At 46.1% G+C, this 20,382-nt stretch overlaps 2 protein-coding genes across 2 annotated transcripts; one reads left to right on the top strand and one right to left on the bottom strand.

Moving 5' to 3' along the window:
- Nucleotides 1-3,130: 3,130 nt before the first annotated feature.
- On the top strand, nucleotides 3,131-9,574 carry LOC122206752 (CMRF35-like molecule 7). The gene is made up of 3 exons (XM_042916218.1): nucleotides 3,131-3,185; nucleotides 7,250-7,582; nucleotides 9,071-9,574. The coding sequence occupies exons 1-3, from the start codon at nucleotides 3,146-3,148 to the stop codon at nucleotides 9,247-9,249; spliced, it is 552 nt and encodes a 183-aa protein (XP_042772152.1). The 5' UTR covers nucleotides 3,131-3,145; the 3' UTR covers nucleotides 9,250-9,574.
- Nucleotides 9,575-13,558: 3,984 nt separating this feature from the next.
- Nucleotides 13,559-19,836, bottom strand: LOC122206885 (CMRF35-like molecule 5). Its single transcript, XM_042916486.1, has 4 exons — nucleotides 19,797-19,836; nucleotides 17,682-18,006; nucleotides 16,065-16,193; nucleotides 13,559-13,710 (listed from the first exon to the last, which is right to left on the bottom strand). The coding sequence occupies exons 1-4, from the start codon at nucleotides 19,834-19,836 to the stop codon at nucleotides 13,608-13,610; spliced, it is 597 nt and encodes a 198-aa protein (XP_042772420.1). The 3' UTR covers nucleotides 13,559-13,607.
- Between the last annotated feature and the right edge of the window lie 546 nt (nucleotides 19,837-20,382).

Here is a 20,382-nt window from a genome sequence, read left to right as displayed (position 1 = left end):
CTTGGGACAGCCTGCCCACAGCCCTTTGCCTCTGTTTGTGTTGGTGTGTGATAGCCACGCTTTCTCCTGGGGTGGGGAGTGGGGTCCCAATAAACCCTGGGGTGGGGTCCCAATAAACCCTGGGGCTTCTGCCTACAACTGAGAACTATGAAGGGATAGTGGGCAGGAATTTTGGCTTCCCCTCAAACTTTTCCCTCCCTCCCTTTTTTCTCAAGTTTGATTGAGGTGTAATTGGGATAAATAAACCACATATACACAAAGTGCACTGTTTCAAACTTTTTTCTTGTTGTTTTTGCTACTTCTCAAAGCTTACATAAAGTACAACTATGTGATGGTGTTTGGTTCTATGTGTTTAACGCATGCATCATTTCACGGAACTAACCACCACGAACTGCAAAACAATGGTAATCACCTCGCTGGAAAGGTCTTTAACTCTGACTTTGGTTTCATTCTTGGCAGGCAGTCCAGCTGGTGAGGCTAGGGCCTCAAGTGGTGATGTGGCTTCTGTGGACTGCGGTTCCGTGTCCTCTGGTGGAGCTCTCTGGAGCCTGGCAGGTGCTCCTCAGATGTGCCACTTGGGCGCCCTCCAGTGGAGGTCTTTACCAAGTTCTCAACGTGGAGTATTTCTCCAGCGTCTGATCAGGAGCGCACACAGCTGGGGCGCGAGCCTGGTAGGCCTAGGATCCCTTTTTTCAGCTGCTTCCTCTTCTCCATCCCCCAATTCCCCGCCCAGCTTTCAGAGCCTCCACCCCTTCCCATTCTGGTCCTTTGGTTGGGAAGCTTGGAGAGCGGACGCTTTTTTCTCCCCAATCTGCTTTGTATTTCCTGTCATTGGGTTTGCTTTTAGGTGCAAGCAGAAGGAGAACAAAGAGGGAGAAGATGAACTGGTATTTCTAACCCCAGGTCTTGGGACCCTAGCTCTTCTGGGCTGGGAGGACTCTTCTCCTTCAGAGTTCCAACTGTTGGCCCCCAGCGGCTTCAGATGGAGTTGCAGCTTCTGTGCTGTGGCTTGCTGGGGACCTGGTGGGAGGGAAAGAAAACACAAACACCAAGAACACTCTGGGTATCTGACCCCATCTCCCATTAGGGCTTCCCTTTCCCCCTCTTCTGGAGCACTTAAGATCCCTGCTGAGAGTGCACTTTCAGGATGTGGGCTACAGGGTTCACACTCAGGCGGGAGGCTATAGAAGGAACCATAACCAGAAAACACACAGCTGGATTGGTCCAGTTTCCTTCCCCAATCTCTTACTAGGGTTCAGTTTGCAAAATACTCAGATAGCAGCTCCATGTATTCTGCCTGAGTTCTCAGCTGTAGTCGGGGCGGCGTGGGGAAGTCTTTGGAGTGTGTTGACTTCATCTTACCTGAACTAGAAGCCTGCAGCATAGGTTTGCAAGAGTAAAAAGCTAGAAACAGGGTCAACTGTCATCCATATAGGAATAGTTAATTATGCTACCGTCACACAATGAAACATTAAGGCTGCTATTTAAGGGGTTGATAAGCACATATGTGATGGCTTGGAAAGATTTCCATGGTAAAATTTAAAACCTTTTTATTGGAGTATAAAATACACATAGGAAGTGCACACATCAGAAGTGCACAGTTCAATACATCTGCAGAAATAAACACTCCATGGAACCAGTTCCCAAATCAAGAGAGAAACATTTCCAGCTCCCAGGAGGCTCTTTAACTTAATAAAATATATGTGGAAACCAAGGGAACTAAAGAGGATGCTGGAGGCCACCTTTAAGCCTCTTCACTGTAGTATTTAGAATACTCCTCGGCGGCTTGTGGGAAAGCATAGCCTGTAGGTCAAGACAGGATGGAAGGGTAAATAATTAGACACAATACGACACACCTATTTCACATGGTGTTTTGCACCCACATGCTCAGAGCCCCAGTAGGCTATGTTTTGGCTCAACCTCAGTTACAATCAGATAACCAACAATGATCAGACATTTGAGTCAAACATGTGATATGAAAGAGAAGGACCAAACAAGACCAGCCAAACCAAAACATGACCACAAATGAGGAGAATTTTCTAAAACATCTGCAAAGAGAGAACAGACTGGGAGCTTTTGAAATAATAATATAATTCCTTGGGCCTATGCATGGCTCAGTTAGTTAAGCATCTATCTCTCTCCCAAAATAAGTAATGATTTCAAAATAATGTGATTCCCAAACTAAATATTTCATCTGAAGATTAGAAGAGCAAATAAAAGCACAAAACACAAGAAACCCACCCTCAAAAAGTACAACCAAACTCACAAACATGGTAAACATAGATGGAAAAAGGAGACAAAAGAATTGATTCAGAGAGGAGAGGGAAAGGGAACAGGGGACCGTCAGGAGGGGACACCTGAAGGAAAAGTGGACACCTGTGTGAAAGTCACTTAGGAATCATTAACATAAGCAGTTTAGAGCTGGGAAATGGCCAACAGCCCACACCCAGGGGAAATCTGCCAAGGGTTGACAGAGGAAGCATCTAGGGTACAATGAGACTGACGGGAAAAGGCGACTTCTCCTTCCTTATAATCTCCCCATGGCACCTCTGCCTCAGAAGGACTCAAGATCTCATCGAGAAGCCTGAGATGGAGGGGCAGTGGTTCAGGATCTGGGCTGCACCAGGGCCCAGGGTAGGAGACGTGGTCTGGTATGCACTGACATGGGCTGCCTGGAAGGGGGTCCGGGATGGGGCTGTATGTGCAGTGAGGCTGGGTGTGAGCCCTGAGCACTGATTCTTCCTCAGGTACAAACCCAATGTGCGCCCATCCCTCCCTTGGACCCGACTCTGAGGTTCTGTGTCCCTGTCCTGCTGCACTGGGTCACCTGGTTTGCTGGCAGCTGGCTCCCCACACACAATTGCAAGTAGCACCCTGGCCAGTGGGATGCTTTGCTTCCCCAAATCATTGAAGACACATGATAACATCAGCCATAGGCTCCCAAAGGACGGCACTACTTTTCTTCTAATGAATGAAATTAGGAAGTCAGTGAAGAAAAAAAAAAAATAAGGGAAGTAGGTGAGAGAAACTAAAAAAAAAAATGACTTAGAGAAAAGCAAGCACTTTGCCTCTGAGTTCAGTTCAAGTCCCCAGAGGGCAACTGGCATTAGCTGAGCATCAGAGAGACAACCCAGGCAGGCAGGACATGTGGCTGTTCCTGATTCTGTTCCTTCCCATCGTCCAAGGTGAGTAGCGTGGGGCCTTCAGGACTGAGCACCTTAAGGATCGGGGCAGAACGATGACAGCATCTGTCCCACATGGAAATCACAGAGCCTTTCATTGATCCAGACACTCATTCATTAAAAAACTATTTTAAAAGCTTTGTTACCAGACAGGTACTAAGTTAGGTGTTGGGGAAGGAAAATAAAAATAAATAACACAAACTATGCCTGTTTTCTAGGGCACTGTTTGTTGTCCCCGGCAGATAAATCAATAGACAGATGACAGATACATGAATGGATGGATGGATGGATGGATGGATGGACGATGGATAGATGGTAGTTAAATGCATGAATTCCTGAGGAATATTTAAGGAGTCCAACCTCCAGCTGAGACCCACTCAGTCAAGGTGGGGTTCAGACATCTGGATCATTTGAAAGTATGCACAATTGGTCTTGATTTGTTCCTCAAGCAGGGAACCTCTCTTCTGAAGAGCTAGAGTATAGGTAGGAAGACGCCAGCAAAACCTGGGTGTTACAGGATCTCTGGAGAGTTGCTCATCCCCACGTATCAGTCAGCCTGAGTCTCTGCTCTGGATGATCCAAAGACCTGTCTTCCAGCGCAACAACTGAGACACTTTGAGTGGTGTCACTGGGGGAGGAAGACCAGGGATTAGAAGGAGTTTATTTATGGACTGGATGTTACATCCTTGGAGGTAGCTAGTGCTTGATGCTCAGAAGGGATAGGAACTACCATCGGACCATTTGGCTGCCCCAGCTCTGCTCCCTGTCATTGGAAAGAACCACAGGGTTTGGGGCTGGATGCAAATAGTGTTTCTTCTGGGAAGGAGGTTATCAGGGGCAATAAAATAACCTCATTTATTCATCCATTGATTTCATCATCATATGTGTGGAAGAGAAAAACTCTGATAAGGAGATCTCCAGGCAGACAATTTTGGGAAAACTTGCATATTATTATGTTCTTAATGTGGAAGTTCATGTGGGGATAAAAGGGTTACAAATATGTATTAGTCATAATAGCAACATACCACAGACTGAGTGGCTTAAACTATAGAAATTTATTTTCTCACATTCTGAAGGCTGGGGAGTCAAAGACCAAGGTGCGGGCTGATTCAGTTTGTGATAAAAGCTCTCCTTCTGGTTTTCAGGCACCACATTCTCATGGTGACCTCCTTTTTGTGCATAAGCAAGGAGAGAAAGAGAGAGAGACAGAGACAGAGAGAAAGAAAGGCATCATCTTTAAACAACATCACAGGGGAGGTTAGGACTTCAACATATGAATTCTGGGGCAACACAAACATTAGTCTTTGACAACATAGAGACAGAATTGATCAAGGGGCAAGCAAGCCTAGCTCATCTGTTGTCAGATTGACATCACTACCAACCCATCTAAGCCTTCTTCCACTTCACTAAGCAAAATCCTGGAATCATGTTTCCCCCAATCGCCTTCCTTCTGTGGGTTGGAGTTTGTCAATGGAAGTACTTGCCAGAGATTTGGGAGGTGGGAAAGCAGCCTTACACTCTGGAGGCAGCTGAAGGGCCCATGGGTGGGTGGGAGATTCAGAGTGACTTCTTGTCAAGCGCTTGGGAACCCTCACTCTGTTGGTGGAGACTGAGATCATTGGTGGGAGTTTCTCAGAGACTTCTCAGAATCGTAGCAGCTTCTTATGGGCTCTTGAACAAACCCATTCTGGAGCTTCTGACTGTGAGCACAGTATCAGCTTCTCTTCTCATGAGTCAGTGCAAAGACTAAGACATAACTGCTCACAGCAATATTATTCACTTGGCCAAAAGGTGAAAACAACCCATATATCGTCAACTGATGAATGAGAAACTAAATGTGGCCAATCCCTACCAAGGACTGAAGTGCCCACATACCCTACTTGGTGGATAAACCTGAACAATTATTATGTTAAATGAATGAAGCTAGAAAAAAGGGCCATTAATTGTAAGATTCTGTTCATATGAAATATCCAGAAGGGAGAAAGTTATAGACAGAATGTAGATTAGTGATTTCAAAAGCTTCAGGCAAGAGGGAAGTGAGGAGAGATTGGGTGTAGGATTTCTTTCTGAGGTGACAAAAATGTTCTGGAATTAGAGGTGATGTTGCACAACTTCATGAATATCTGAAAACCACTTTAAAATTTATGATATGTGAATTATACTTCAATTTTTAAATTGGAAAAAAATAAATCCTTAGCCTTAAACAATATTTTCTCATTTTAGAAAAAAACAAAATTATCACTGTCTTTAACTTAGCAAACTGGAAAAAGAGCACAATGGTAATGTTGAGGAAATAAGAGGAACAAATTATATATATGAGAAATTAACAACTTAGGAAATAAAAACAGTAATATTTACAAACTAATCTCAAACTGGGTTAATGTGCAAAAGACAAAGAGGAGGGAAGGAGAAACGGAAAGGAAGATATCTTGCAGCATGTGTAATCAACAAAAATCAAGCAGTGCCATGTAGTCAGAATGTGTAATTATAATAGATATGAACGTTTGAATTATTTTTTAAAGTTGCTTTATTTTGACAGAGAGAGACAGACAGACAGAAAGGGGGGGGGGCAGAGAGTGGGAGAGAATCTCAAGCAGACTCTGCTCTGTCAGCACAGAGCCCAGCATAGGGATCAATATCAGGAACAGTTTTATCATGACCTGAGCAAAAACCAAAGCCTGACTGAGACACCCAGGTGCCCCAAGATATGAACATTTTGGTTATGAAAGGACTTTGTTTCTTTTTTTTTTTTTAAGTATTTATTCATTTTGAGAGAGAGAGCATGATCAGGGGCAGGGGACAGGGAAGGAGAATGAGAATCCCAAGCAGGCTCTCCTCTGTTAGTGCAGAGCCTGATGCAGGACTCAGTCCCATGACTGTGAGATCATAACCTGGGCTGAAATCAAGACTCAGACACTCAACCAACTGAGCCACCCAGGTGCCCCATGAAAAGTACCTTGTAATTACAGGACTTGATGCTAATACATACTCCATGAAATAGGTAACTTTCTTGGAAAAACAAACCAAAAGAATAGAACCAACTCAAGAACCATGAAAGAACTTGAATATTCAATATTCTTGGGAAAACAATTTCCAGGAATCAAAGAATTTGCCCCAATAGTGAATTTGTCACATAGTTTTGAAGATAATTTCTTAATACTTAAAGACACAGAAATTCCTTTGCTCTATTTATGTGCTGACCACCAGTGTTTTTTTAAATTTTATTTTTTATTTTTTAAAATTTACATCCAAATTAGTTAGCATATAGTGCAATGATGTTTCAGGAGTAGATTCCTGAGTGCCCCTTACCCATTTAGCCCATCCCCCCTCTCACAACCCCTCAGTAATCCACAGTTTGTTCTCCCTATTTATGAGTCTCTTCTGTTTTGTTTCCCTCCCTGTTTTTATATTATTTTTGTTTCCCTTCATACACACACACACACACACACACACACACACACACACAATGGAGTATTACTTGGCAATCAAAAAGAATGAAATCTTGCCATTTGCAACTATGTGGATGGAACTAGAGGGTATTATGCTAAGTGAAATTAGAGGAAGACAAAAATCAGGTGACTTCACTTATAGGAGGACTTTAAGTGGCCACCAGTGTTTTAACATAGAGAGGTCCACACAAAATCCAGATTCCTGGTTACTCTTGAAAAATGAAAAGATTTGAAACCACAGAGCCAACATCTTGCATGAGAGCAGTGGGCCAAAGTGTACTGGGGTCTTGCCTTTCCTTGGGTCATTTGCTCTCCAGATGACATTGGCCACGGGGAGGGGGAGGAGTGGGTTATAGGATGTTGCCATTGCTCAGTATGGGTGTTTTTGCTTCTTTGAGATCTGTAGTTGTGCTCTTAGGTGATTTCTGGGGTGGATTTGACCCACTGGAGTTTTGAAGGACAAAGGTCTGTCTTGTGGAAGGTCTATTCCTTCTTTGACTGTTATTCAACTCATCAGGTACTTGGGTTTATTGGAATCATTTGTGATACAGGAGGCTGTGGCTCTTCCTCAGGCAATGGGGTGTGGTGGTGACAGGCACGTGGACTTGTGTTTTTCAGGCTCATATCCCCTCATGGCAGTGTCAAATGCAGTGAGTGGCCCCGTGCGGGGCTCGCTGACCGTGCAGTGTCGCTATGAACCCGGGTGGGAGACCTACAAGAAGTGGTGGTGTCGAGGAGCTAATTGGGAGAACTGCCGTATCCTTGTGAAAACCAATGGATCAGGGGAGAAGGCAAAGGGTAACCAAGTGTCCATCCAGGACAATCAGAAAATGCACACGTTCACCGTGACCATGGAGGAGCTCAGGTGGAACAATGCAGACACCTATTGGTGTGGGATTGAGAAATCTGGAACTGACCTTGGGGTCAAAGTCAAAGTGACCATTGACCCAGGTAAGAGTATGTGTAAGTGTGGCTGTGTGTCTTTAGAGCCTGCTCTGTCCTGGGCCCTGAGGCTCCTCTCCAGTGACTTCAGTGTCACTCAGAGTGAACTGTCACACAGGGTGGTTGAGTCCTGAGTTCTCCTAGAACCTGACTGATCCCTTGGGGCTTCTCTTAGATGCTCTCATGGCTCCCAGTACCTCCTCCAGGACTGGATCAAGCCTTTTTGGGCATGTGTTTCTCTGCACAATGCAGTGTCTGAGTCTATTGCCCACAGAGATCAAGGTGATGGTCCCAGTTTCAGCCCATAGGCCAAAGGGACCTCCTTCCATGGGACCCAGAGACTCCAATTCCTGCCAATGCTTTCCTGGACCTCTGGTGCCCTGTGTTCCTGCTCTTTCTGGAGTTTGGGGCTGGGACTTCATAGTGGCTATTCCCACCCTCTGCTCCATATCCAGTGTCAGAGGGAAAGGGCTCCCAGCATAGTTGTGGTGGTGTAGTTGATTTCTGAGGTCCAGAATAGCCTCCATAGTCAAAGCGCTGTTTAAATCTATCAAATACTTTTTGTCTGTATCTATGAGATGATCATATGATTTTTCTCCTTTAGTCTGTTAATGTGGCATATTATACTTATTAATATTCTCATGTTCAAACAATTTTGCATTCTTGGGATAAACCCAACTTGGTGATGATGTATTATCTTGCTTATATATCCCTGGATTCAGCTTGCTGATTTTTGGTTGCAGACTTTTGCATTTATGTTCATGAGTGGATTTGCCTATAATATTTCTTATTGCACTGTCCTTGTCAGGTTTTGAAATCAAGATTATGCTAGATTCATAAATGGATTTGGGATTACCTCCTCTTTTCCTATGTCCTGGAATTTTTTGTGTAAGATAGACATTATTTCTTCCTTAAATGTTCAGTGGAAATCTCCATTCAAGCTCTATGTGTCTGGAGTTTCCCATGGAGAGGTGTTTTACTTATTTGTATGTAAGCTCTACACCCAGCAGGAGGCTTGAATTCCTGATGCTGAGATCAAGAGTAGCATTTTCTAAGGACTGAGTAAGCCAGGTGCCTGTTGGAGAGTTTTTTAATAATGAATATGATTCATTTAAATAGTTGTAAGATGATTCAGGTTTTCTATTTCTCTTTGTTCCTATTTTAGCACATTACATAATTTTTGCTAGAGATTTTTTATTTCGCCCTGAGTTTCAAATTTATTGGCTTAAACGTGGTTAGATATCCTTTTATTATCCTGTACCCTAATTATCTTACCTTCTTATTTATGCACAGGATATTGTGTGAATACCCTTTTTCATCCCTGGTATCAATTATTCAGATCTCTCCTTTTATCATGAATATCTTTCTAGGTTTTGTTTTTGTAAAAAAAAGCAATTGTTGGCTTTTTGGTCTTCTCTGTTTTATATTTCCTTCCTACTTCAAATTAATGTTTTTCTTTTCTTCATATATTTTCTTCCTTCTCCTTTCCTCTGCAAGTGACCATGCAATGTCACTATGGCCCAGAGTGGGAGACCTATGTGAGGTCCTGGTGTCAAGATGCTGATTTGAGTAGCTGCAACATCGTTGTTCAAACCACTGGATCAGAGTTGAAGAAGAACCATGTGTCCATCAATCAGAAAAAGTGCACATTCTCCATGCTCATATGGGGGAAGTAAAACAACTTTTGAAAAAAATGAGCTGGTGTTTTTCTGAGTTGCTCCCAGGCGTTTTACAAAATGACATCCCTGTTCACTCCTGAAATCTGGAAATTTAGATAAGGACCCAAGCTTAGAATTCTTCCATAAGTTCCTTCTTTGCTTTTTCTGGGGCACCTTTTAAATTAACCACTTGGATTTCATTCTGTGAAAAATCAGTGACCTCTTCCCCGACCCCCTTGTAAGTCACAGGGGCTCTCAGTCTCCTGCTCTCAGTCTCCTGCTTGTTCGTGGTCCAGGATGTGGGACTGCCCTTCCCCAGGCTCTCCCCTGGATCTGTAAACAATAAATGTTGTGACTCTGCTTCCATTGTGTGGGTGTATTGAAACTGCGCCTTTCATTAAAATGTCCCTGTCCCTGGGTGGTTCATGTCCCTAAAGTGGGAGTGTGGCTATGGAGGGAGCTACCTACCTGCCCACCCACGTGGGTGGTTGTGCCTCCTCATGCAGCAGGTCGTGATCTGTATCTTCTTAATTCAGTGAACCAGCTCTGGCTTCTAAATACACATGGAGGAACTCAGGCAAGTCAATGCAGACACAGCCTGGTGTGGGATTAGGAGAGTTGGAGATGACCATGGGTCCAGGTGACCATTGACCCAGGGAAGTACTCTTCCCTCATGCACCATTGGCATCTCCTCAGCAAGAGGGAGCTAGTGAAAAATTGGGCAGATATGCCCATTTTTATATTTAATGTGGATTTTTAGAAAGAGAAATTTTAAAAATACACAAAATGTGAAGTAGAAAAGTATGTTCTGTCTTCTATAGTACAACCCTACCCAAAGGTAAGGACTGTACCCAGCGTGTGTGTCTGTGTGTGTGTGTCTCTGAGTGTGTAAGAGATAAAGAGCATGTGTGTGTGTCCACTGAAAAAACTCTATGCATCCGAAGTATATATATGTGTGTATATCTTTCCTCTCGTCACCAAAAAATAGCATATATTGTTCTCTCACTTAATGTATTTTAAAAATCATTCTATAACAATATCTATAGATTTTTGTTTTTAATGGCTTCATAGTATTCCATGATATTTATGTATCATGACTTGTTTTTGCTTGTGTTGGACATTTCCGTTGTTTTGGGTTTTTGTTTTTGTTTTTGTTTTTTTTTTTTTTGCAACTACATGCAACTCTGTAATGAATCGCCTTGCATGTATGACTTGATACACATTTATGGATATACTTGTAAAGTACATTCCAATTTAAAAAAATAGCTGTGTTACTGGTCAGTACATTTTCCAATTTGGTGCATATTACCAAAAAGATTATAAATTTCTACCCTTCTTTCAATGTGTTAATAAACGACCACCCCACATCCCCACCATTGGATGTGGTCAATTCTTTATCTTTATGCTCTGAATGGCAGACTTGGCATATTGATGCACATGACCTGGGCCCCCAGGCAGTGGAGAATGCTGTAGCAGATGGGAGTGGATGAGAGGGGAGAAGGAGTGGCAAAAGGCTGCCAGGCAGAGAGCTACCAGGTTGGTGGTGGTGGGTGAGCTGAGAACCAATAGGACACGTGCCCTCATTGAAAGAGAGAGGTTCCAGGCTGCCACCTGCTCCAGCTCGCAGACCCTCCCAGCCGCCTCCCTCCTTACACTAGACTTTGGCAAATATCAACTTTTATTTGTAGAGGGAGTAGCACCTTCAAAAGCTTATGGGTGAAAAGAAAAGAAAAGAAGTTCAAATCAAATAAGAAGCATACTTCACAAGAGGAAATGCCTAAGAGCTGGGCATGGGTGTTGATGCACCTTCCAAGGGAGATTGGTTACACGTAGTGGTATTGACCCATAAGTAAATATACGGAAGCTTCCAGAAGTCAAGTTTCTCACAGTGCGAGAGGAGTCACAAATAGAGAAAACCAGAAAACTAGAATGAGCCCTGTGCTTCTGACTGGGAAGTGGGAGCATTGCAGGGAACTGATAGTTTCAGGCTGTCCCTGAAAGCCCATAGATGTGAACACAATAGGGAGTATGTTTCCATCAGTTACCTGTATATGTAGGTGTATCTGCAGAGGACCTAGGAAAAGGGACATCCTAATAACTAGAGAGCACCCAGCTCCTGGGCCTTTGGCTTCTCGAAAATCATTCTCCACTAAAAGGAAGTAGAGTTCTTTGAGAAGTGGCTGATTCCAGGGCTGAGACACAGAACTGACAAGTTGAGCCTTGGACATCTTGTGTCGCAAAAGAGGAAGAGGTCAAGGGCCAGAGAGACACATCAAAAGGACAGGAAGCCGCTCGAAGGGGCTCCCACTGGCCAAATCTGGGACAATTTGAACATCAAAACACATAATGGTAGTAATGGAGTGTAAACCCTCGGAGCAAAATAAAAGCCATTTTAGCGTATATTGGTATAAGCATATAAAGGACTAAATTGAAATTTGATGAGGAACTGGTGATTTACATTGTTTCAAAACTTTCACTGACAACCATTGCATGTGAGGCAGACACACAAGTCCTCTGAGTATCTCCCTGATTCTAGACAAATGGGGCTCAAGAAACCATATGGGTCATTAAACACTTCACTTTACCCATGAGGAAACTGAGGCCAGACAGAAGACACAGAACCAGTGGCACCTGAGCCAGAACTGGAAACAAAGCCTTTGATCCCAAGTCTGGTATAGTTTCTATACCTCCCAGGATGTGCAAGGTTGCTTCTGTCTAGTAAACAGTTATGTTTTGGGGTACCCACTTTACATATGGTTCCTATTCCATATGAGACTACCTTATAAAGAATGGGCACAGACACCATGCTAGTCTAAACATTTCATCTTAGCATTCTCTGATCTGTAGGAATCCAGGTAAGTAAGTAGCCTCTAAAATCTCCTCTGCCATTACTCTAGACACTTGGAAAGACTTCTCAACTGGTGGGTCCTTGATATCTTCCCTGATTAGGACTTCGACATATAATTTGGGGGCAACATGGTATTATAGTTCCAATAAAAATGGTTCATTATTAAATATGGATACATACAAAAAAAGAGTAGACAGAGCCCAGGAAGAATGTAAGTAGAAAAGAGAAAACCCAAAAACCCCTGCACCCCTATTGAGAGGAAACATGTATACCTTCGAAAATTATCAAAGAAAAAAGCTTGTGTTGTTTTTGATGAGTGAGGTAGACGAAGTTACACACAAAGAGCTGCACATTCTGGGCTTGCCATTACTCAGCTTGGGGGAGGGGTAAGTGACAGGGGCGGGTGGGGAGGTGGAAAGGCCAAGGGTCAGGCCAAACCCAGGAGTGGGTGATGGTGAGTCTGAGGTGCCTGGAGGATGGACAGCATCACAGCTGTGATGGGGACAGATCTGAGCCTCTTAGACTGTCCCCTCTATATGGAAAAGTCCAAATGGCTCCTGGATCCCATGCACCTAAAGACCAGTGGGGCCAAGGGACAAATGAAGAGACAGAAATGAACTGTTTCTTGTGATCATTGGGCGAGTCCCCTGGGCCCAGAGGCCACTGATGTAGATAAAGGGACAGGTGAGTATTTACATGGTTACAAAGCCCTTCCCCACAAAACACTTATTACTTACAGAGGGAAAAAGAGAAACTTCAACGAGTTTTGTCAAATTTATAGTCATACATCCATACCCCTATTAAGATCTCGTTTGAGATGACAGTAACCCAGGTATTCCATGCTTTAAAAAAGCTGATTAGACTGTGTACTTAGCATGTGAAGACTTTGTAAAGTTTGAGGTGTACATATACCACAATACACTTTTTAAAATTACAGAAAATAATTTCCTGACATAGATCCCTATACTTTTCTTTACCTCTCTTGGCCATCAGTGAAATTTTGCATCTGCATACAAGGAACCACGTTGGGACCTCTTTGAGGGGATAAAAGGGCTTATTCAGCCCTCTCACTTTCTAATCTCCCACCTCCCTGTTGCTGGAAACAATCTAAATCTACATTGGATTTAGAGTAATCTAAATTCACACTGCCTAGAATGAAAGGATCATCCTCTCACATATAAAACATTGAAATCATTTCCCAACAACAACAAAAAAAAAAAAACTCAAAAGAGCGCAGCAAGCCATAGATTTTAATAGGAAATATATAGTGCAAACAGATGAGATGTGGGTTGGGTGATGGTCCAACCCTGCCTTCAATCTTTTACGCTCAGGCAATTCTTTCTCTGGGAGGTACGGATGCAGCAGAAGGTGGAATTGGCAGACCTCTGTGCAGCTGGCCCATCAGGGGTATTTGTCCACGTGGACACAATCTCAAGCTTTTTGGTTTAATTGAGGTTTTATGCTTACTTGTTTGTCTGGAATTGGAAAACCCATCATTGGCCAGAGTCCTGAACGATGTAATAGTTATTTATCCTTGGCAGAGCCACTCAAGGGTGGCAAGAAGAGGAGGTACCAGGAGGATCCACACAGGAGGATTCTCTGCTGCTACATTGAAGGCCAGGGTCGCTGATCTGTGCAGGGCAGTGAGGGAAATAGAGTTTATTCCTAAGGACAAGAGGAGTTCTCACCTAACAGGAACCCTCATCTCTCTTGGAACTGCAATCACTGTCCGTTCCCTGATCAGATCCCAGAGGGTGTAGGGATGTCCATGGGGCGAAAGCTGTGGTTCTCCTGCACAGGGTGACTTATCTCCCCCTGAGTCCCCCTGACTCCTGCTCAACCACATCATAGTAACAGCAGGTCTCCAAGCAGGGGAAACTTCACCAAATTCAAGAGCACAAAGTGAAGGAGCACCTTGGTGGCTCAGTTGGTTAAGTATCCGACTTCGGCTCAGGTCATGATCTCACAGTCTGTGGGTTTGAGCCCTGTATCAGGGTCCGTGCTGACAGCTCAGAGGCTGGAGTTTGCTTCGGGTTCTGTGTCTCCCTCTCTTTTTGCCCCTCCCCACTCATGCTCTGCCTCTCTCTCTCTCTCAAAAATAAACATTAAAAAATTAAAAAAAAAAAAAAAGAGCACAAAATGAAGATTGTGTAGCAGGGCCCTGAGCAGAGAATATGGTGACAGGAGTGAACCTCTCTTCTTCAGGGGCTGCCCTAGGCCTTACCTCTCCACTTTCACCTATACCCCACCCATATAACCTAACTGTTAACCTTCTGGCTTCTCCTGGGAGGGATCTCTCCCCACTCTGACCCCCACGTGGTAGAGCACAGCAGGTGCACTATCACATGCACCCTGTACGTGGACACATGGTCTATGCACCATTGGGCCCTTGCTCACATATGTCCCCCTGGTAGTCCCCCATCAGTATCCAGAATCTGTCCCCCTCAACCTCTGCCTCATCCCCTCCCCTACAAGCAGTGCCAGGACCCCCTGCAGGCTGGCCTTGTTCTCTCCTTCTACCTGCCTTGAGCAAGATTTGTCATGTTCATTTCACAGGGGGTTCTCTTGAGAGAGAAGACACGGTGCTTTGTACTTCCTAAATTATCCTTGAACCCACTGTGCTCTTTTCCCAAGCCCCACTTCCTGTGGAGCTGCCGCCCCATCTCTCCACCTGCAGGCTTCCTCCTGTGCCCCTCAGTCCCCTAAAAGTTTCACATCCTCCTCTCCTGACTCCACAGAACAACTGGTCTTTAAATAGTCACGAGCAGGACAGAGGCCGATCGTGAAGCATGAACCAAGTGCCTGGCTGCACACATAAATGAACACACAGTCCAGCAGGGCAGCTCCAAGGAGTAGGATCCTTGAGAAGGGAAGGAAGAGAGACTGTACCAGAAGGGAGGCGGTGAAGGGGGCTTCTGGGAGGAAACGCACCTTCACCCTGAACTCGGATGGGGTGAAACTGGGGCAGGGTGTTTGCCCTTTGAAGAAAGAGTTAATTGATTGTTCTTTGGATGCCTGTGGAGGGGGTGGGTTTCAGACTGATGGCCCAGCCTGTCGACTGACCATGTTGGGAATGTGAGAAAGCAGAAATGTCAGCTTCCCATTCCTTCCCAGCATTTCCCTAGCACTTGGGGAGGGGAGGGCTGGATCCATGGAACAGGTACCTGCTTGACTGTCTGTGGGCAGAATAATGCCCCCCCTCAAAAATGTCCTAATCCCCAGACCTGTGAATGTGTTATGTTACATGGCATGGGGGAATTAATGATACAGATGGATTTAAGTTTGCCAGCAGCTGACCTTGAGATGGGGAGGTGATCCTGGGATATCTGGGTGGATCCTATAGAACCACCAGTGTCTTTATAAATGAAAGCACACGGGAGAGCCAGTGTCAGAGTAATGAGGGTGAGAAAGACTTGACCACCCCTGCTGGCTGTGCAGATGGAGGGACCATGAGCCAGGCGTGCAGCATCCTCCAGAAGCTGGAAAAGACAAGGAAGCACTTCTCCCTTAGAGCCTCCAGGAGGAGCCAGCCCTGCCAGCACCTTGAGTTTAGCCCAGTGAGCCTCATCCCAGACCTTGTCTCCAGAACTTTAAGATCATAACATCGTTTTGTCTTCAGCTACCAGGGTGGTGGTGATTTGCTCCAGCAGCCACAGGGAGCTAATCCAGAGCCCTTCCCTTCTGGCAACTTGAGGCTGAAAGCACCTGCACCTGTTTTGGCTGCTTGGGGGTTGGGAGGCAGGTCAGAAGGAGACCAGAAGCTTCTCTCCTGCAGCCCAGCTGAACAACTTAGCTTAAGTTTCTCGTGGGGAAGGGGAGATCTTTAAGGACTCAGAGGAAAAAGAGGGGACCCAGCAGAGACCTCGCTGTTTCTCCCCAGTAGAGGAAACATCAGGGGGGCCAATGGGGGTCCCTGTGAGAGTGTCCCGAGGAGAGCTGTCCCAAGGCAACAGTGGGAAAGGTCCGTGGGTCCAGCTCTGCTCACCTGGTTAGCGGGCTATTCAAATCCATGGGCTGGCTGCTGTTGATGCCCTGGGGAAATGGACGAGAGGAAATCCAACTGGGCAGCGTTGTTCTCGCTACAGGCTTGGGAGAGTCTGTTGGATTAGGGGCCAAACACACAGAGAAGAGCATGGTTGTGAGTGTCACAGGTAGCTCCCATGGTCTCCACACCCCACCCCCAGGGGTGCAGAACCTTTCTGTCTTAGTGCCACTGCTCAGCCACGTTGATTTTCTCTTGCATCTTTTTGGCATTGTTCCAAACAAACGATTACTGATTTGCAGAGAATCACCAGTTTACCACCATGTGAGATATTGGGGTTGCTGGTTATGTGGGCAATTCCCATTCAGTTTCATCTCAGTGTCCTGCTGGGCACAGCTGAGCATGTCAGAACCATGTTCCCAATCCCTGGAGCCTTAAATCAGCCAGGTAGGCTCCTTTCTGAGTCTCAGCCTGGCCTGAAGCAGGCTCTGTGCCAGCTGCCCTGAAGCGATGTGACCCATGAGCTGGCAGGCCCAGGGTCCCCTGTCTCCTGGGACTGCCGAGTGCCCACAGCCCCTGCTTCCCCCTGTGGTCCTTCCTGCCTCCCCAGGGCTTGCTTTCTTACTTCTCCAGGCCTGCCCAGGGAAGGTCATCTGGGTCAAGGGTCCAGATTCCAATTCTCTGGCACCAACTCCTCCTCCACTCATGCACACATCTCCCTACTTTTGTCTTTTTCAGTTAATTTCTGGAACATTCTACACAAGCATACCTCCACACTCCACACTTTCGCATACCATATGTGCATATGCTAAGTTTTAAGAGACTTTTGTCTCTTTAGAAATGGAGTGTTGAGTAGCAGATGTATTACCTACCTAGTGTCTGTATGTTTGTGTGTTGGAGACAAGATTCAGGGGTCCAGAGGTGGAGCAGTAGGGCGGGGGCTATAGCCTGACTCTCCTTCCAGGCCTGTCTCTAGGGAGGACATAGTGCTTCTGGGGCAGCTGCAGGGGAGCCCAGGGTTCCCTCCAAGGATAGAAGCAGCCAGAAGAGAGGGTGCCCGCACCATGGTGGAACCTACCTTCCCTTCTCCCAGAACTGTGTGCACAGTCCCGTGCTTACTCCTTTGTGCTGACGTTGCCAGAAGGGGGAGGGGGGGAAAGAGGGCACAGGGAGAAGGTCTCTTGTCCTGTAGTTAAGACCTTCAGGATCATGTCTTTCTGGCTCCCCACTCCTCTCTGTATGCCTGATGATGTCCCACGCAGGATGGGATGTGACCAGGAAAAGAGGAGCTGTCTTCCCTGGACAAGCTCATCCTGGCCAACTCTGTCCTTCTCTGCTCCCTCTGGAGAGAGCAGATGGAGACATGTGGAGTTGTGGGGGCTCACCTTTTCTTCCAGTCTTTCTCAGACTCTTGGCGCCCCCCATACACCCTTGCATATGCACACACACGCTCACATAAGCACACACACACACACACACACACACACACACACACACACGTATAGCCTCAGGAGAGTTTTGAGACTCCTCTCCATCTACCTGGAAAGTCAGAGAAACAGTCCTGACTCCTCTGGGGGTGGGCCCCAGGGCCCCAGAGCACAGGAGGGGTAGTACTTACTTGGGTCAACAACCACAGAAAATTTGTACCCCAGGTCATTGCCGGTTCGCTCAATCCCACACCAGTAGGTGTCTGCGTCTTCCCGACGGAGATCCTCCAAGGTCACGGTGAATATGCGTCGGCTACGATTTTCCTGGATGGACGCTCTGCCCTTCTTCACCAGTTTCTCTGACCCAGTGGTCTTAACAAGGATTTTGCAGGAATTCCAATTCTTCCCGCGACACAACCACTTCCTGTAGGATTCCCATCCTGGGCTATACTCACAGGATGTGGTCAGAGTGCCCCCCTCTCTGCCTCTCACCATTCTCTCCAAGCAGGTGAAGTGGCCTGGAAAACAGAAACCAACATGCACCTCGTCCTCCCTTGGCCCAGAGTTGACCCAGGGGCTGCTGCAGCTTCTGGCCCTGCCCTGAATACCAGCCAGGAACCTTTGCCCTCTGTCTAATCACCACATCCCTCCTGTCCATTCATCTCCCGCAGAATTTCTTTTGCTGTCACCCCTCTTGGGCATCCTCCTTGGGTCTCCTAACTGCCCAATATAGCGGCTTCCACTCACTTGCCATCCTACTGACCACCGTCCCCTGCCCTCCCTCAAGAAGCACCTCTTCCAGGTAGCTCAGAGCACACACTGCAGCCACGGGTGTATTTATGAATCCCAGAGCTGGTGAGACAGCGTGGCCCCCTCCCCATCCATGCCCCTGACACTCTAGCCCCCACACACCTATAAACCCTCAGCCTCCAAAATGACATGAACTAAACACACACACACACACACACACACACACACACACATACACACACACACACATACACACACACATACACACACACACACACACACACACACACACACACCAAACACACTCATTCGCACAGGTGATTGCTTGTTTTTTACCTACATACCTTGTACTTCCATGTTTCTATAACATCAGTGGATGAGTAAATGGGGTCATTTTATTTCTCATGATAACCTCCTGCCTAGAAGAGTCACTCTCTGCATCCTACTCCAAGCCCTGTGGTTCTGGAGGATGAGAAGGAACAGAGCTGGGACAGCCAAATGGTCCTGCACTAGCTACTGTCTTCTCTGAGCATCAAGCATCAGCTGCATCCAAGGATTTGACATCCAGCCCACAAATAGTCACCTTCTCATCTCTGATCTTCCCTCCCCGGTGACACACTCAAAGTGTCTTGCCTGTTGAGCTAATGACACTGGCCAACAGTCTTGTCTTTGGATCATCCAGAGCCGGGACTCAGGCAGGCTGATGTGTGGGGTTGAGGAACTCTCCAGAGAGCCTGTCACACCCTGGTTTTGCTGCCTGTCTTCTGAGCTGTAGTCTGAGTTCTTCAGGAGAGAGGTTCCCAGCTCGAGCTACAAGTTAAGACCAGTTGTTTAGGCTTTTAAATGATCCTGATGTCTGAATCCCACCTTTACTGAGTGGGTCTCAGCTGGAACCTGATCATCTGTGCTCCTTAAAAGTTCCTCAGCAATTATTTATGTATATGTGCATATATGAGTGCATGTATGTATCTGTCATCTATCCATCCATGCGTCCATCCATCCGTGCTTCCTTCCTTCCTTCCTTCCATCCATCCATCCATCCATCCATCTAACATCTATCAATCTATCTGCCAGGGTTGACAAACAGTGCCCTAGAAACAGACACCATTTATGTTATTTATTTTTCTTTTCATTCCCCAACACCTAACTTAGTACCTCTCAGGTAACAAAACTTAAAACAAATTTTTTAGGGGCACCTGGGTGGCTCAGTCGGTTAAGCATCCGACTTCGACTCAGGTCATGATCTCGCAGTTCGTGAGTTAGAGCCCCATGTGGGGCTTTGTGCTGACAGCTCAGAGCCTGGAGCCTGCTTTGGATTCTGTGTCTCCCTCTCTCTCTTTTCCTCCCCTGCTCATGCCCTGTCTCTCTCTGTCTCTTTCTCAAAAATAAATAAATGTTAAAAAAAGAAGTTAGATTTCAAAAAAAATTTTTTCTCATCTTTTCAATGAAAAAGTATCTTGATGAATGAAAGGCCCTGCCATTTTCTCCAGGAAAGCCCCTGTCTAAGTCTCACCCAGGTCCTCCAGGTACTTGGTCCTGAAGCCCCTGCCCCACTCACCTTGGACGACGAGAAGGAACAGAACTGGGAGCAGCCACATGTCCTGCTTGCCTGGCTTGTCTCCCTGGTGCTCAGCAAATGCCAGCTGCCTTCCAGAAAGTTGAACTGAGCACAGATGCAACCTACCTTCTCTTCTTCTAAATTATTCTTTTATAGTTTCTCTCATCTACTTCCCCTCAATTTTTGCTTCAGTTACTTCCTTATTTCGTTAAGTAGTTAAAGAGCAGTGCCGTCGGTTGGGAGCGTATAGCTGACCTGATGAGGTGTCCCCTCCCTTGCTCTAGCCCCTCAACTCAGCATCCCCTGGAGTCTGACTCTGAAGACCTTCTCTCCAGGGAGGGTCCCTGCCCCTGCCACTCTGTAGCACCACATCCATTCTGTGCACACCTACTTCCTGCCCTCCCCCCCATCTCCCAGCCTAGTTCTCCACTTCAGTGGTATTGGCCCCTTTGTACAGCTGTCCACCCTGTTAGCAGCTCAGATGTGCTCCAAATGCCATTTCTTGTCATCTTTACCCCTAAAGTCAATCTGTCCCAACACATGGTCCCTGAGCCCAGGGATCCCAGTCCACCTGCCTCCACCACTC

Source organism: Panthera leo, chromosome E1 (genome assembly GCF_018350215.1).
Source record: "Panthera leo isolate Ple1 chromosome E1, P.leo_Ple1_pat1.1, whole genome shotgun sequence".
NCBI classification, from domain to species: Eukaryota; Metazoa; Chordata; class Mammalia; order Carnivora; family Felidae; genus Panthera; species Panthera leo.
The sequence above is the reverse complement of the archived record's forward strand: the minus strand, read 5'-3'. Positions and strand labels throughout refer to the sequence as shown.